This window comes from Parus major, chromosome 19 (genome assembly GCF_001522545.3).
Source record: "Parus major isolate Abel chromosome 19, Parus_major1.1, whole genome shotgun sequence".
In the NCBI taxonomy this organism is placed as follows: Eukaryota; Metazoa; Chordata; class Aves; order Passeriformes; family Paridae; genus Parus; species Parus major.
In genome coordinates this window covers 9,496,672-9,513,384 of record NC_031787.1, presented here as the reverse complement: position 1 = coordinate 9,513,384, position 16,713 = coordinate 9,496,672, and the positions used below count along the sequence as shown (strand labels likewise).

General features: G+C 54.0%; 2 protein-coding genes across 12 annotated transcripts in view; one reads left to right on the top strand and one right to left on the bottom strand.

Annotated features, from left to right (window-relative positions):
• Positions 1–16,713, bottom strand: part of RAP1GAP2 (RAP1 GTPase activating protein 2) — a 55,303-nt gene that overhangs the window by 25,201 nt on the left and 13,389 nt on the right. For 8 of the 10 annotated variants that reach the window (XM_015646758.3, XM_015646762.2, XM_015646763.3 and 5 more), the window contains one exon: positions 15,919–15,954. In XM_015646758.3, coding sequence (XP_015502244.1) covers positions 15,919–15,954 — 36 coding nt within the window. Of the gene's footprint in view, positions 1–3,592; positions 3,719–11,051; positions 11,071–15,918; positions 15,955–16,713 lie in introns of those variants that run through there. The other 2 variants (XM_033518863.1, XM_015646760.2) reach the window with 2 other exon arrangements.
• LOC117245284 lies at positions 11,308–14,362 on the top strand. 2 transcript variants are annotated; one of them, XM_033518865.1, is made up of 2 exons: positions 11,308–11,567; positions 12,859–14,362. In XM_033518865.1, the coding sequence occupies exon 2, from the start codon at positions 12,911–12,913 to the stop codon at positions 13,835–13,837; it is 927 nt and encodes a 308-aa protein (XP_033374756.1). In that variant the 5' UTR covers positions 11,308–11,567; positions 12,859–12,910; the 3' UTR covers positions 13,838–14,362. The 2 variants fall into 2 exon arrangements, with proteins under 2 accessions (XP_033374756.1, XP_033374755.1); XM_033518864.1 differs by having other exon boundaries at positions 12,453–14,362.

Below are 16,713 nucleotides of genomic sequence, written 5' to 3'. Positions count from 1 at the left end.
AATGAAGAACCTTGCCCTGACTTTGAGCAGCTCTCCACCCAATCCCAGGATGCCAAGCAGGCAAGATCTCGCTGCATCATCACTCATCCCAGGGAGGACATCAGCAGAGGACATGCACTACTGCAGGTTCCCACTGATGCCAGACAGTCGTGGGGCTCCAGAATCCCCCCCAGACATGGGGTCCAGCCCAGGCACCCAGTGCTGCAGAGCTGCCAGACCCTTGGGCAGAGCCCCAGAAATGGAACACCTTCCCTAGAAACTGATTTACCTTGTTATGTCCTGGCTCAGCCTAGCCCTATTCAGCAGTTGCCTTCTCACATCAAAGCCTGAGAGTCAGCAAAAAAAAAAGTGCAGCATTTTCTCATCTACATTTCTTGCAATAAATTACATATTTGCAAACTGCCAGCCTGCACCTGCACACACACAGCATCCCTAGCACCCTGTCCTTGGAGCAGGACTGCAGCCCTGCTCAGAGAAAGGTGACATTTAACTGCCAGTGGGGCTTGCTTTAACTGCCCCTCCAAACAGCAAATAAACACTGTTGAGCAGTTCAGAGCATCCCACACTTGAGCAGGCAGGGTCCCAGCTGAGGATCAGTTGCCTGTGCTGGCCATGGGGTCCCTGCTGCACCACACATTGCCCATCCTCCAGCAAGGAGCTGACTCCCGTTTTGCCTGCATCTCTACAGACACTGGAATCCTTCCAGCTGACCAAGGGCTTCCCACTGGGCCAGACTAGGACAGGACAGTGAGGCTCGATATGCAAGTAATGGTGAAAAGAAGTTTTTATCTTTTACAAAATGTGCTGCCTAGTCTCCCTTGCAGGAACAGAGAAAGTGGCAATTTCCTGCAGATCTGGGTAAATCAGCCAAGGCACTTGCAGACATTTTCAGACCAGAAGGCTCGTCTGATCCTATTCCTGCCAAACCCGAGCCAGGAGCCTCGGGCAGCCGTTTCTGAGCTGATTCAATAATTTGCAAATTGCAGAGAACAGCTCCCAGAAACCTGCATCTCCAAACGCTGTGGCACTGATGCCAAAGGGCAAGAGAAGGCTGTGAGTGGAGAAGTGCCCCATCCACCAGCTCTTCCCTGTGAAAGGACAGCTACCAGAGCATCACTTCACTTGCATGTGGGACAGTCAGGAAAATTCATTTAGATATAAGTACAGTTTCAAATCCCAGGCTTTCAGAGCAAAAATGGAGCAAGGAGTAGCCCACAGCAGCAGCCTCCACCACCAACCCCAGACCACCCTGCTCCTCCCCTCCAGATCAGGTGTGCAGGGGAGGCACAGGCAAGGAGACTGCATGTGGAGGGGCAGGAAAGCATCACCCATCTCTGCCAGAAGAGCCTGGTGTGTTGCGCTGCACTTTTCTGGATTGCTAACAAGGAAGGGACATGGGCCACCACAGACTCTGCAGCTGCCACTGATCCTGCCAGGCTTGCATATGGCTCATGGAAAGCAAAATTCAATTGCAAATGAAGAACAAAGACCGAATGTAGGAGGGAAAAAAGCAAATAGGAGCAGGTGGAGGAACAGAGTCCCTTTTGACGATGCCGCTAGCAGTCCCTTCCTTTTCCTGCAGATTATGTCACTTTGATGGCCCTGGCAGCTTGCATAAGATGAAACAACCACCGTAAAGCACTTGCTTGAATTCTTGCAATCACTCCCATGGAGGCTCCTCAGTCCATGGCAGACAGAAAAAAATCTCCTCAGGGTCTTGTTCTCCCCTTGAGAGGTCTGTGTGACTCTTGTTGTACGCAGTAAACCCTGCAGCAAGAGGCACACTGAGACATTTTGTGCACAACATGATGCAGGGGGAAAAAAGTAAAAAGGAAAACCAGACTCACACATCATGGGGCAGATTCCTGTGCAAGTTCAGAGACAGGTTTTTTCTAAGCACTCCAGTGTCGTGCTGAGCTCATTCATAGAAACCTGGTACCTGAGGGAAAGACAACTCTTTGGCAAAGTCTTGCTTGGTGTGACTAGTAAAGCACTCCCTGCCCTTGAGGCAAATGCAGGACTGGCCAATGAGTTTCAGTGGGCACAACATCCAGAGGATCATTTGGGCCCTCACCAGCATCACTGCACGCAGACAGTCCCCACACATGGGAGGTTCTCTACCACACGTGAAAGCAGGAGAGAGACTTCAGGTCACCCCCAGCCAGCCAGCCCCTCCAACACTTGCTAGCTGGTAGCTGGAGCCCATGGTCCAACGGCAGAGCTATGGCTAGAACGGGCCTGGGCTAAACAGGACAAAACCCAAGGAGCAACAGCAGGGGCAGGAACACTCAAGCACACCAGGGAGCCCCAGTGCAGTCCCCACACCCTGCCTTCCTGCCAGAGAGTGTGGTACAGGGGACCCAGCCACGGCTCAGCTCAGGTGAGCAGCCACTACTGCTGCTCATTTAGGACCTGCAGGTTGGTTTTATCGAACTGTTATGCTTTGATAATCTACCTAATACCCCAAGCAAGGGAGAAGAAAATATCCCAAAGCAGCAAGTGACACAGGAGCTCCCCAGGAAAGCCAATGTTCAGCCTTTAGCACATCACTGAAATCCTGCTCTCCATGGCACCAGCTGTCCAAGGCAAAGTCCCTATGCCAGCAGCACTGAAAAACAGGGTACAAACCCTGCAATCCACAACTGATGGTAGACAAAAAGCTTCATCCTCAGTTGCCTCTGATTTTTCATCTTTATAGATTAGGAAGTGGGAGAACATTTTATAATAACGATTTCAGATAATCTATTCTTCATTCGAGTTTGGTACAAAATCACAAATTGAATGAAGAAAAAAGAAAAAAATTAAAAACCCCTTAGTCTGCAGTAGTGCCCATGTTGCTTCCACGCTGAACCAGAGGTACACATTGACTGCGAGGTTCGGGTGCATATTTCTGACTATTTTTAACACCGGAGTAGCCAGAGCAGCACAGTCCTGGAGGAGAAAACTTCCTGCCCGGGGCAGCCCGCATAGATCAGCGCGGGGTCAATCTCTGAGGCCAACAGCAGCTCCCGTGCGAAGAGGGGGAGCGGAGCCCACGGAGCAGATGCCAGCTCACACAGCACTGCAAACAGGCCATTTCCTACGGCACAAAGTTGGACACCAAGCACAGCCCATGGTTTCGGCAATGAAAGACGAAACCATTTGTCAGCTGTTCCCGGCGCAGACAAAGCTGCGGAGCCGAGTTACAGCAGATCCGCCCGCCCGGGAGCCCCGAGGAGCGCGCTGGTGCCCGGGTGTGCAGCAGCAGCCGCAGCAGCAGCGCCTGTGGGACTCGCCCGGCCCGGGAGCCCCTGCACAGCGCAGGGACGTGCCCCGAGAGCTCCGGATTATCCCGGTGCCCGCTCCCGGCAGCGCTCCGGCGCACGGCGCGAGCGGCTCACGGTTAAGCCGGTACCGGCTGCCCGGCCTCGGCATCCAGCGCACAGCATGAGCGGCTCACGGTTTTCCCGGTGCCTGTCTTCCAGCTCCCGGTACCTCCGCCGGCACCCCCCGCCCAGTAATTCCATCCTCCGCTCCCGCCGCTGGCCCCGCGTCCTCCCGGGCTCTGCCCGGCCGACGGTACCGAGCGCTCCCCGGCGCCCCGCGGCGTCACCTTCTCTCGCTGCTCTGCCGGGAGCGGTGCAGGAGCCCGATCAGCACCACGGCCGCCCGCACCCCCGCGCGCCGGGACCGCGTCCTGCCGCCCTCCCGGGACATCGCCGCTGCCGCCGCCGACCGAGCGCCGGTACCGGCGGGGGCGGCGGCGCGTCCACGGCCGCGACCGCCCCCGCCCCGCGCGCGCCCCGCGCCGCCGGCAGCGAGCGCGGGCCGGCAACGGAGCCCCGCGGGAACGGCCGCGGAATGCCGGCAGCTCTGCCCCCTTCCCTCGGGCCGGGGGGCCGGGGGTGGGGCCGCAAACCCCCGGACCGGCTCTGCGGGCGGGCGGGGCTCTGAGCGCGTCACGGGCCCGGGACCCGACCGTCCGCGGCACAGCCCCCGGGTCACCCCGGTACGGCTGAGGCTTTCCCGGCAGCCACAGCCCGAGCCCCCTAAGGGACGAAGTGCCGGCACAGCCCCTTCAACCTCCCCATAGGGAGGACTCGCTCCTGCCCACAGACGGGCTCCTCACCGCTGCAAAGCCCAGCGGGACTTCTCAGCTGGTCCCAGCCTGGCCCTGCCATCCCTCTGCCAGGGCCGAGCACCCGTCCCCGCTGAGCCCAGGCTGCAGCAGCGGGACAGCACGGGGCCTCGAGTGTGTCCCTCACACCGGGAGCTGACACACAGCTCCCTCCAGGAAATTAATTCTTTTTTTTTATTAAGTAAACCGTAAATTATCTACTTCTCACCTCAGCACCTTTCCCTGGAAGTCCTTGTTGCCGTGGTGATAAAACACCGAGGTCCCTCTGCGCCCCTTATCTCACCTTTCTCCTCTGCCGGCTTAATTTTCACAGGAATTAGACACAGGACAAGCTACGGCACTTTGAGCGACTTCCTAGTCCGAGGGATGAAAGCACGATCCCTGCTGCCAGCAGGTGTGGGATCACACAGGAGACTATCTATCCAGCACAGGTCAGGACACCAGCGCCTGCCCAAAGCCTGCTGATTCTCTGTATCCCTGCAGCCATTAGGAACAGGCAAAACAGTCCCCCTGAATCTGGTGCAGCCCACTGCCTTGGGGGGGTTTAACCAGCCCCGCCAGGGAGGGCAGAACCTCTCTGGCAGTGGCACACAGCACACAGGTGCAGGGCCCCGGGGCAGCTGCTCCAAGTGTCACACCCAGGTCAGGGTTCTGGGGGATCCTGCCACAAACAGGAATCTGTTGAAGGGCACACACAGGCTGCAGCAACCACATCCACCATCCATTCAAGCAGGACCTGAGCAAGTCCTGGGAAAGATGGTGAGAAAGGCCCCCTGTGTCCCAGCCACAGAACAAGAGCCCAGCATAGAACAGGAGCTGCTTGGAAACCCCCAGCTGGGGCAGTCAATCATTAACAATGCATGGGGCTCCCCTGGCAAAGTCTGTAATAAATGTGTTTGCTCAGGAGAAACAGCTTGCAGAGGCCACAGACCACATCTGGCAGGGAACAGTCGCTCCTGCTACCTCGTCCTGCCTGTCACACTCCTGTTTCACCCACCTCCCCTGCCTGTCACCCTCTTGTCTACCATGCTTAAGGCGATCAACATAACCTCAGTTCTGGCCTTCTCTCTCTATATGTTTCAGGAGAATCTCTAATCAGATGGAGAACAACAAAACCCCTATCATTGCTGTAATCTCTTTCTGTATCCTACTGTAAGTCAGATAAAAACAGGTGTGATGTTATTTTTGTCAATGCACCACATGAATTCACCCCAGATGAACCAGACAGCATTTCAGTGTCACCACAGCATCCATCCAGACCTACACCATCCACATGGAGCACCCCAGAGAGTCAAGACCCAAACTCAAACCCAAGATCAGTATTTTTGTATTTCACCAGATCTCAAGGTCCCTGGGGGGACTGAGGCAGCAGCAACACCAGCAGACAAGTGTCAAGGTACCCCCACAGGAAAAAGTCCAACTCATTCTCTACAAAATGCATTTCTGTCTCCTCAGAACAACATCAGATGATACAAAACTCTGAATGATGGTGAGAGAACGTAAGTAGGTAAGAGAATCTTGCTAAACCTGAGTGTTACTTGCACTGCCAAGCCTTTCAATAAAGTTTTTGGTGGATCAACAGATCTCTTCCTGCAGAAAATACCTGTCTGCTTTCCTTCAGGCTGAAGCTATCAATCTGACAAATCTCTCAAGCACAGGAAAAAAAATTAGATCCTATTTCAGTGCCAAACTACACCAATTCTCCAATTAGTTTCCAGTTAGTGGAGGGGGAGGGGGGTAATTTTAAATCTTTTAGCTCTCACATGAAACAGGCAGATTCAAATTTCATTGAGTCTCCCTCTCTGGAGACATTTTCCACATCTCCCTTCTCCAGAATAGTTAAGTATTAATCTCCTCTTGGTTTATGCTGAAGTGGCTTTGTATTGATTCTCAAAGATGTTCAACTCTCTCCTATTTGGAAATAGCCAAACTCTGAGCAGAAACACAGTCAGGTTCCCTCTCCACCCAAACATGGCTCAGCCCACAATGGAAGTAATTGCTTCTGAACTTTTGAAAAACAAAATTGCTTTTGCAGCTGATTAGTCATTTATAGGCTGAGGGCAAGATAATAGATGGTGAGGGACTGAGGTGGGCTGGGAGTTCCTAGGAGGGCTGGATGCTTACACAGGTGAAAGGAAGCAGGACCTCCTGCTCCACAGGACATCACCTCTGGCTGTGATGGGCCCTGCAGAACCTGTCTGGTATTTCTTAGGTTCTGCCATCTGGTAGCTGCTCCAGGATGGACCAGGGCAGGATGACAGGGGTGCCTAGGAAGGCACACGAGGTGGCAGGGCTGGTGCATCTGAAAGCTCTGCCTGTCTTCCCCATGCATCGTCCCTCCAGCTCCATCCAACCTCCTGTTCCTGCAGGGATGCCACCAAAGCATCCATTACCTTCCTGAATGTTTGCAATAGGGATGCCCTGTCAGTGCCAGCACCCCCAGAAGCCCTCCAGATGTCCCAAAGGACATCTCCTAAAACAGAATGCTGCAGTTCAAGAGACTCCAAGTCTCCATCCTTCCTTTAAAACATCAGTATTACCCCTTCAGTCACTGAATTACCTCCAGGGTAAGCAGTTGCCCCAGTTTTATGAAGAAATAAATATCTCTCGAAAAATGCCCCGACATTTTCTTCAGAGAACAGTTTGGCAGCAAACAAGGAAGCCTGAGGGGCTGGAGGGAGCGCATGACAGGTCAGGACAATTACATACCATGATTAACACATCACCTGGCGGCTGTCTGGACACTCTGCTGAAAAAGAAGGATCTGAAAACACCAGACTAGGACAAGGTTGAGCCTTTATCCCTAGAACTACTAAATCTGCTGTGAATAAATTACACTATTAATATTATTATGAAGCCATTAATTTATGTAATGACTTTGGCTTTTGTATAGATGCTGCTGTGAGATGAAACCCCCTCCATAGGTGATCAGCCCATCAATCTTTCTTCCCACCTGCAGAGGCCCCAGCCCATCCTCACAGCTGAGCCCAGCTCTGGTGACTCAGGGCTCCTCTGGCCAGAGCAGCGGTGCTGCCTCATCAGACAGTGCAGGATACGTCCCTGCCACCCTCTGTGCCTGCCTGGGCAGGAGATATTTCTGGTTCCCTCACTCACGAGGGACAGTGCCAGAAATACACAAGCTATGGCAGGCATTTGCCACAGGCGGGCTGGAGGCACGGCCAGCCCATCCCCACAGCACACGAGCTGCAGGGGCTGACAGGGAGCACAGAGATCTGCCTGGGGCCCTTCCCCACCACCTTGGGACCCTTCACCACTGTCCAGGCACTCACCCAGAGCCCCTCTGGGCACAGACCCACCTGAGCACGGGCACCTGCACTGCCCAGGTGGGAGAGCTGAGATGGGGCAGCTGTGCCAGCACCAAGCACCGGGAGCCAGAGCAGAACAAAAGGAGACAATGCAACCAAAACCCAAAAATAGCAACTGTTCCCCTGCAAAGGAGCAGTCACATCCCAATTTCCCTGGCATGGCAGAAATGGATTTGGGAGCATGCAAACGAGGGAGAAAGAGATTACAGCATTTCAATCGGTGCTGCAGGGGGAGGATAAGAGGGCATCCACTTTTAGAGAAGTATCACAAGAAATAGAGCTTTAGATTACATTACATCCAGCTCCAAGTAATCTGATTAGAAATTTGTTTTATGGCTTCAGTTAGAAAGACATGAAGGAAATCCCAGGAAAGCACAGAGCCAGCTCTTCCATGCAGGCAGTGAGAACACAGTGAGCTTATCTCCCCAGATATGGTGTGAGAGGGGTGTGAAATGCCACCAGCCACCCTGACACCATGTCAGTTCTGAGAGATTGGACTGACGTGTGCCGAGGCATGGGGCAGCCCCAGCTCCCACCCCACAGCTCGGTAAGGCCCCCTGGCACAGCAGAGCCCCAGCCCTGATGGCTCCCAGTGCCCTGGCACTGGGGCTCCTGGACACAGGAGCAGGGCTGAAGTGCAAGAAAGGAGAAATTTGCCTGCTCAGCTCAAGGAGGAGCACACAGGCCGTGGTCTTGCCCTGTCCAGAGCCCATCCCTGTGATAAGTGCCCAAGCCTGTGGCCAAGCAGGGTCTATGAGCATCCCCAGCACAATTTCCAGCCCTCCCAAGCAATAGGCAGGAAGAGTGGTCAAAGCCACAACAAAGGAACAAAAATGAAAGAATTCTCACTGCAGAATTCAGCTGAAGTCACGTGGGTCTTGTCACCCTCCCCTGGGCTGAGGGGCTGCTGAGGAGCCCAGCTAAGGAAGGTGCTGGGAGCAACTCCTCTTTGTGCACCCCAGGCTGCCCCAGCTCAAGGGCACAGAGTCTCCAGAGCATCCCAGTGAAACGGCTCCTGGCTGCAGCGTGTGCAGGTGATGCTGAGCACCGTGTGCGACAGACACACTCAACCAGATCGGCTCCAAAGGGGTAAGACCTGAGCTGTAGCCAGGCCAAGAACTTTAAGAAAGCCACCAAAGAGCAGTGACCCAAGAGTGTCAGTGACAGGAGCCTGGAACACTGACCATGCCATCAACACATGAATGCATGAGTGGGTAGTTTTCCAAGACTCATTTATCGAGGAACAAGGCAAGTTTTGGGTACAAGGAGTCTCTTGTGCACATCTCCCACCCACTGCGTGCCATTTGGCTATGAGCCAAACTCTATTCTGTAATTGAGATAGCCCAAGGGAGTCTCTCTTGGACCCTTCCTGCCCAAGCCTGGCTGTGTGGTGGCAACTGGGGCAGCATCAGTTGCAGCACAGCTGACACAGAACGTGGTAGTCATGGCCATGACAGCAGCACAATTACATGGAAATTGTATTCCTGATAATTTGGGGTATTTCTCCCTGTGAACACAGGCCTCCTGAAGAGATGAGCTCCAAGATTTCAGCATCCAATTAAATTAGATCAAATCAGCAGAGGAAATTAGTCTTTACAGCATGAGCAGATCCTCTGAATTTTACTAGCAAATCAGTGAGCTAAATGTCACCATTCATCAGTAACATCACTAATAAAGCCAGATTTGGGATGCACAGCCACTAACACGTGCCACTCGCCCAATGCTTCCAGCACCACCAGCACCCTGCTCAGCTCCTGCTCCTTCCTCCGCTTCCCATACAGAGCAAGGACCATCCCTGAAGCCATCACGCCAAGAAATCACCACTGGAATGCCACAGGGAAGCTTGGGATTAGGCCCAAACTTTAACCCCAGTGGAGCAATGCCCTTCCCAAGGATGCTGCAAGGGATGTGGGAGGAGGTGGTGGGCAGTGAGGGCCCATGGACCAGGTCCCAGTGCCACAGGGGTGGCAGCAGGAGCAGCAGCGCTGGGCCCCAGCGACTCTTCTGAGATGGCACTGTCTCAATTACCTGCCTCTCTTACACACTTTGTTTGATGTGAAAGCATTAGAAGACATATAATTTGTGGAGCTAAAACACAGGTATTATCTCTGACACATCCGTACTACAGGGAACGTTCTGAAGTCAATCACATCCAGGGGTTTCTGCTGCTCTACAGATTTTTCCTTGCCTCTTGCTCCAAATTAGAAAAGATGGAAAATGAAACAGTTTTTAGCAGCAGACCCACTGTCTTCCTCTTCACCTCACACTGTGCAACCTCATCAATGAACGGGAACAAGATCAGCTTATCAGGGCTTTAGAAAGTGGCCACTGCATTCCAAACTGGAAAGGATTAACACTACATTGTTGTAGGAGAAAGGAGCTGTCATGGTCCCTGGTGTGACACCAGTAACATTTGAGAGGAATGAGATGGGACAGTTCCTGAAAGGACTGACCTTTGAGACTTCACAGAGACTAAGAACATAGCTCTGACCTATTCAAGTGCCTGTCAAACCTCTACATGTCTCTTCTGGGTGGGAGCCTGAGATGAGCCATGTTTTCACAACAGGCTTTGGAAGATGTGAGTCCCTTGAATATTGTATGGGTGACTGAGAGCATCACAAACCCCACTAGAAATAAAATAGCAGAGATGGAGAGAGCCATTTCCAGTGCAGGACCATGGTCCTGCCAGCACCAAGCCTTCCCAAGGCATGGGAATGCTGCTGGGTGCCAGTGGCCACCGATCCCTGTCGGACTGCGGGATGGAGGCCAGGACCCTGCCAGCTCGCAGGAAAAGCGACAGCCGGCAGGAGCAGTACAGTAATTAACAAAATTATCATCAGGAACAAACCACAGGCTTTGGCACAATGCCTACACTGCCATGCCAGCACTGCCTACCCTGCTCTGGGCTCCTTGGCTCCACAGAGATGGGGCTCTCACGGTCCCCAAATCACACCCACCCTGGCAGCAAGTGGGCACGTGCCCACGGCCGAGGGGAGGCCAGAGGGCACCCCAAGTGTGGCAAACCCTGCCTGGGTGAGCTCCGTGACTCCTGCAGATGGGCAGTGAACCTGCAGGCAGATGATGCCTCAATCAGCACAGCCATCATGGCTCTCTCCACCCACCACAACAATATTTGCTCTCAGAAGGTGGCTGTTCTCCGAGCAACCGCCCTCCGACTGCAAACAGCTCACAGGATATAAATATGGCAGGAGGAAAAACCAGCACAGTTTATTAGTTCTGAGACAGAGCTAAAAATAGACCCACGTGGGGCTGCTCAGTCCTCTGGGCAGATGTAATTGTGGATAATCTAGCTTTAAATATGGGAAGGCTGTCTGACAGCAACAACAACATTTTAACATATGGCCAGGGCGGGAACATGCTGCTGCACCACCTCCAACGTCACCAGGGAGCGGCGCTTGCACCACCAGATCCCCACCTACCTCTTCTGTTCCATGGCTGGGCTTTCTGCAGGAATAAACCCTCACATAAACCCAAATGCCTACAGCCACTAAGAGGAAAGCATAGAATCACATACCAAGGGGGAGCATCAGTGGAGCTGTGCCAGTTCCCATTCCCCCAGCCTGAAATTTTATATAGCTAAGGCTTACCAGATTAAATGGCTGAAACACTCCAAGTCCTCAGAGCTGACAGCACCTTCCTTCTCCTGTGAAAGCTTCCTCTGTCCCAGGCAGGCTGTGAGACGTGCTGGGAGGATGCTATGTGGGTGCAGGGTTGGGTGTGGGCAGGCAGCCAGGGCGATAACTGCCCTTCCACGAAGAGGGAAGCACTCCTGCCTGCCTGCCAGAGATAGCAGGGAGACGTTGGGACTGGCTGGATTTTGTAAATCTCCCACCGGTCCTTGGGATGACAGGAAGGACAGAACACGGCCCTGCCACCATCCCAGCAGCTGACAGCAAGCACGGATGGCGGCAGCCACCATCCGTGGCAGCAGGGACCTGTCACCATCCCTGGGCACACGCCTGCAGTTCCCTGGCACTGCAAGGAGCTTCATCCCAGCAGGAAGCCAGACCTGCTGCCAATAGAAGGACTCATTTTGCCTAGCATGCCATGCCCAGCCATGACTCTCCAAGCTGCCATGGCCCTGCACTCTGCTGGGCCCACAGGTAACACCTATCCAGCACTGACCCATTGAGAAACCCCACCCAGCCTCATTCTGCCCCGCCAGCCCAGCACTGGTCTTAACTGAGTTTAAAGTTTTCTGTAAGTCCAAGGCTTTCCTTGCACCCTGGCCCTGCACCCTCAATCCTTCCCCAGGCACACTGGCAGAAGGAGGTCACCTCCAGAGCTGAAATATCCACCCAGGCCATGTTGCTGGTGAGGGTCATTGCTGGGGTTTACACGGGGCTGTCTCCACGCCCACAGCAATGGAGAGGAGCAGTTCCAAAGCAAGGGAGATAGAAAGCCTCCCTGTGTGCTGCAGCTGGCTGCTTTGCGGTAGTTTTGAGAGCATTTCCTTTGCATGTGCTTCTCCGGCTAAATATATTGGCAAGACATACATTTACATGTAGTTATCCATTTATGAAGTGCTAATAAGTCAAAAGAATTTACTTAGATGCAATCTGCTCGCCAGACCTTGTCCTCACAGGACCCAAGCACAAACCTCCAAGATCAGGGCAATAGTCACTGCAGCCACCTCCAAGATGCTAAATCATTCCCACATCTTCCCATTAACTCAGCTCCAGCCCATCAAATATTAAAGAGCCTCAAGCCTGGACACAGCTCTTTTTACAAAGGTTGAGTAAATCTTTCATCTCTTCCCACCTTCATCCTCCTGCTCCCATCGGCAGAGGAGCATCACATGCTCTTTCATGTGAGTTCTGACTGCACACACACTGACTCCCAGTAATTGCTGTACATGGCTCCTCCATTCCACAGAGACATGATTGTTTTGGTGCTATTTTCGCTTTATAAGGCTAAAAGAAGAGGTGACTCTGCCTGAAGGAGGGGCTTTTTCACTGATTTTTTTGTTTAACTCTGTGGTTTCTCAGCACACCCCATGAATACCAATGAACAAATAACCAGAGCACAAGAGCTGAGGAGCTGTCAGCAGGTAAAGGGCTGGTGAACCCCCGTGGGACATCACTCTACCAGTTTGTTCCACAGAGGAGGAGGAAGGGCCTCATGAGTCCCCATCCCACTTCTCCACCTCCAGCATCCCCAGTACAAGGACTTTACAAGGCCAAGGGGGCTCGAGGGTCTCTACCTGCTTTCTCAGGGACCCCTGCACTTGCTGGGCTGCTGTGAGAGGTAAACAAACCCACCTGGCTGGCTCACCTGGCCAGAACTGCTGCTTGACGTGCAAAGATCCTTTGCAGGCTGGTGTTTTCCTCCAGGGTGACCTTCCCACTTGGGAAGCAGCTTAGCTGCCATCTGGCTCATGTCTTCTCTTCCCAGCAGCACAACCTGACCTCGAACACCCCACATGTGACGAGGACTGCATGGAGCCATGCCCCCAGGGGAGCCACAGGGACTGCAGGACTCCAGCTCCCTACAGAGACTTCATGTGACACAAGTAAACACCAGCACCAAGCTAAGGCTGGGGAGCTGCTTGTGGACACAATTCCCCTTTTGCCAACTCAGGGGATTCAGCTGCTCCAAGTGCTTTCCCCTGAAGTGGGTAAGGGATAAAAAATGTAACAGAAAAGTTTGGATCACGATGGAATTGGTCCAGACCAAAACACAGGGTCTTCACATGCCAAATCCATTTACTGTCCAAGTGTCTCAGTCTCCATTCCACAGCTCCCTGGGCTGGCCCCAGTCCCAGCAGCTCTCAACAGCCCCAGCACCCGAGAACTGCAGCACCAGCGCCTGCTTCCACCCCTGGGTATGTGCACCCCCAAAAACAGTGAGCAGAGTATCCCCAAGCCTTCTCCCAGACTTCTTTGGGCAGGAGCATATCTCAGCTCCCCAGAGCAGCCCCTGGCTCCCCACGGCAGCCACAGGCTCAGCTGCCTCCTGCCGCAGGACAGTGGGTTCCAGAGCCAGGCTGGCCCAGGGCTGGGACACCCAAACCCAAGCGGTGGGACAGGGCACACCAGCTCTCCTGGCTGGGCGCCGATGCTCTCAGGTTCCTCTGCCCAGCAGGCACAGCTCCCTGGGGCACAGCCAGGCCTCTGCAGAGCCTCCCAGCATTTCCCAGAGACCGAGCTGTGCGGCTCCTCGGCAGCAGCTGCCCGGGAACGCCCGGGCCCGGTGCCGCACCTTCCCTGCCCACTGCAGCCCTGGCACCGCTGCCAGCGCCTGTCACCAGAGGGGTCAGCTGAGCCCTGCCTGCGCTGCCAGGGCTCCCGCACCGCCTCTCCCGCACCCTGCGGTGCCTGCTGCTGCTCTCCGGCCCCTCAGACGCATTCACGGTTACCATAGGAACCAGTGAAACCCGAACCGAAGAAGCAAACGGAGAGACAGGCAGCGGGGAAAACTGTTTTGATGCCCCGGTGCCACCTGCGTGGGTGAGTTTATCCTGACTCTGTGTGGTTTATCCTTGGGAGGACAGGCAGGGCTTGCCCTGCATCACTCAGCCGTGCTCCGTCCCTCCAAACACCGTCTCGCAGGGGTCACACCGACCGCCGTGCGCTGCTGGTGCCGCCTCCCAGCCTTCTGCAAGTCGGGGCTGGTGTCTGCAGGCTCCCTGAGGCGCTCCAGGGCATGCGGAAAGCAGCTCCGATTTTCGGTAGTAACTTATACGGGGAAAGAAAACTTCCGATGCCTGGTGCCTCTGCCACGGGTTAAACCAGAACACTCCGATAGAGGCTGCAGCAATAACAAGAGGGCGCTAAAAACCCGAAAGTTTGGGATTATCATATTTTTATAATATTAAAAGCTTTTACGAATATGAAACATGGCTCTGGCTGAGCCCCAATTACAGAAGCACTTAATGAAGCAGCCTACCCACAGACCAGAAGCACCGCGGAGTTGCGGGAAGCATTAGCTGCAACCATCAGTGGGTGCTCATCAAAAGCTCCAAGGAAACTCCCTCCTCTGGCCAGGGCAGGAAAGCCAGAGCCAGAGAAACGTGGCCCCAGACCCTCACCCTGCCCAGACAGGAGCATGGCAGTGTGCCCACAGCACTGGCACAGCATCCCGAGCACAGCATTAGCTGCCTGGCACGGTGGAGAGAGCAGGATACGGGGGGGTTCTGCTGCAGAACTGTTGCCACAGACTTAGAAAAAAATCAGAGCACAGTGTACAGCAGAGTACAAGGAGCAGTTCAGTCCTTCTCAGCTTCACGGGAAAAGGAAAGTCTTCAGAGGATTGCCTCCACTCCCCAAAGTGGTAAACATTGATTTAAACTTCTCATTAGTTCGGCACAACCTGGGCAATGAGTGTAGCACCGGCGATTCCACTGTGCCATTTAAAATGGGCATTCAGCGGCTTGTTCAGGCAGCAGCTCCCCCAGGCTTTCTGGATACTTTTCCATTAATGAATAATTTGCACAATGATTATAAAGGGAAACCACATGAGCCATCATCCTATGCATTGCCTGGAGCCCAGGGGAGGCTTGGCCAGAGCATTTCTGCATCAGCACAGCATGAAGCTCATAGTGCTGGAGCTGCACGTGTGCTCACAGTGGGGAACCCCTGACCCAGAGAGCTCGTTTGGAATGCAGGAGACAGGAGGATGCACTACAGTGGGAGGGAAGGGATCAGTATCCAGGATGTGCAGCCGGGAGGACAAAGCTAGTGGGAACAGGAGGCAGGTGCCAGTCAGCCACAAGTGCTGGGGGAGCAGAGAGCATCGGTGCCACCACTCCCAGACCTTCACCACCTTCTTTTCCCCAGCATCCAAGGACAAATCCCAGCAGGGATGGTGACCTCCCACAACCCATTCCACCACAGCACAGGACCTGGCCCAGCAACCACCTTGCCAGAGCTGCACAACCCACACCACCCACCAGTGTGACAAATCCAAGATGGACCCATGAAGCAACACTGCCTGTCCACAGACCCTCCTTGACCCCAGTAGCATCTCCACCCCTTCCAGAGCAGTGCCCAGAGCCTCTCAGCAGCACAGGAGAGGGGCTGGGTACCAGGCACGCACTGTTCCACTGACACTCACCACCTCTCCAGATTGAAAAACAAAATACAAAACCTCCAGACTGGATTTACACCCAGAAGCTGAGTGCCAGCCTGGCCTGATGATTCCCACCCCTGCTACCCCCGAGGTAGAGCTGGTGCCCTGTGAGTTGCCCCCCGCACACCTCAGCCCACTGATCTCACAGCAACCGTGTCACCGTGTTTGTTGTAATCTCCCAGTGCCTGATTCACTTCAGGCTTTCAGGAGAACAGACTGTGGGACAAGCACGAACGCATGTCCTGGAGTGGGCGGACATGGCTGGACTCCACTGCACCAGCTGGAGCCCAGCTCCCAGGAAAGCATCCTCCACACACTGAGCCAGCTCCCAGCACCACTCAACCCACGGGAAATCACTGCATGAGAGAAGAGCCAGGTACTCACTTGATCTTCAGGCTGGCCAGCATTGTCTTGTCGATCCTGGGAAGAGAGCAGAGGAGAGTGTTACTGCAGGCACAGGGGCTCCAGATGTAGCTGGGAGGGGGTTGGGTACTGGGGGCTGCTGCCAAACACGACCTCAGCACATCCTTTGGAGGTGCCAGCGCTCCAGCTGACACGATGATCACCACAGAAAGACTTCATTGGAAAACAAAATCAACGAAGATTTAACCCAAAATGAAGCCTGGCAGCAAGCAAGAAAAAATACCCCTAGTTCTTTCCTCGTGCAGAGCTGCTGCCTCCCAATCTGGAATGCCAGGGGAGCAGAGGTGGGCATTGACTATGTCCCAGCTCTCTCCAAAGCCCATCTGCCACAAACCACAGATATACAAATAGACCTGTGACAGACTTGACGTGCTGGGAAGATCCCACCAAACCCCACATACTGCAACCCGGCCCCAGGCAGATGATACACAGAACAGCCCCATCTTTCCCAGCCCTAGCTGGCTCACATGGGACTGGGAGCCCCACTTGCTTCACTGATTTCCCTGGCACTGGTAATGAGTGCTCATCTCCTCAGAATCATTGTGGTTACAGTCATACTAATATTAATTAATCCAAATCATAGTAATGTCTCAAAATGCAAAACAACGTCTTTTGGCAGTCACTGAAAATGCTCTGCTATCTGCCTCATGGAATCAATTCCACATCTCAAAAAAAGATGAAACAGCAAGATAACACCCCCCAAATCTGTGATCACAGGAGGACATGGCATGGCCACATAAATACACCTTCCCCCCC

What these genes read in the sequence shown, in the direction of transcription:
- LOC117245284 (XM_033518865.1), top strand. Translation starts at nt 12,911, where the DNA reads ATGCCCCCAGGGGAGCCACAGGGACTGCAGGACTCCAGCTCCCTACAG.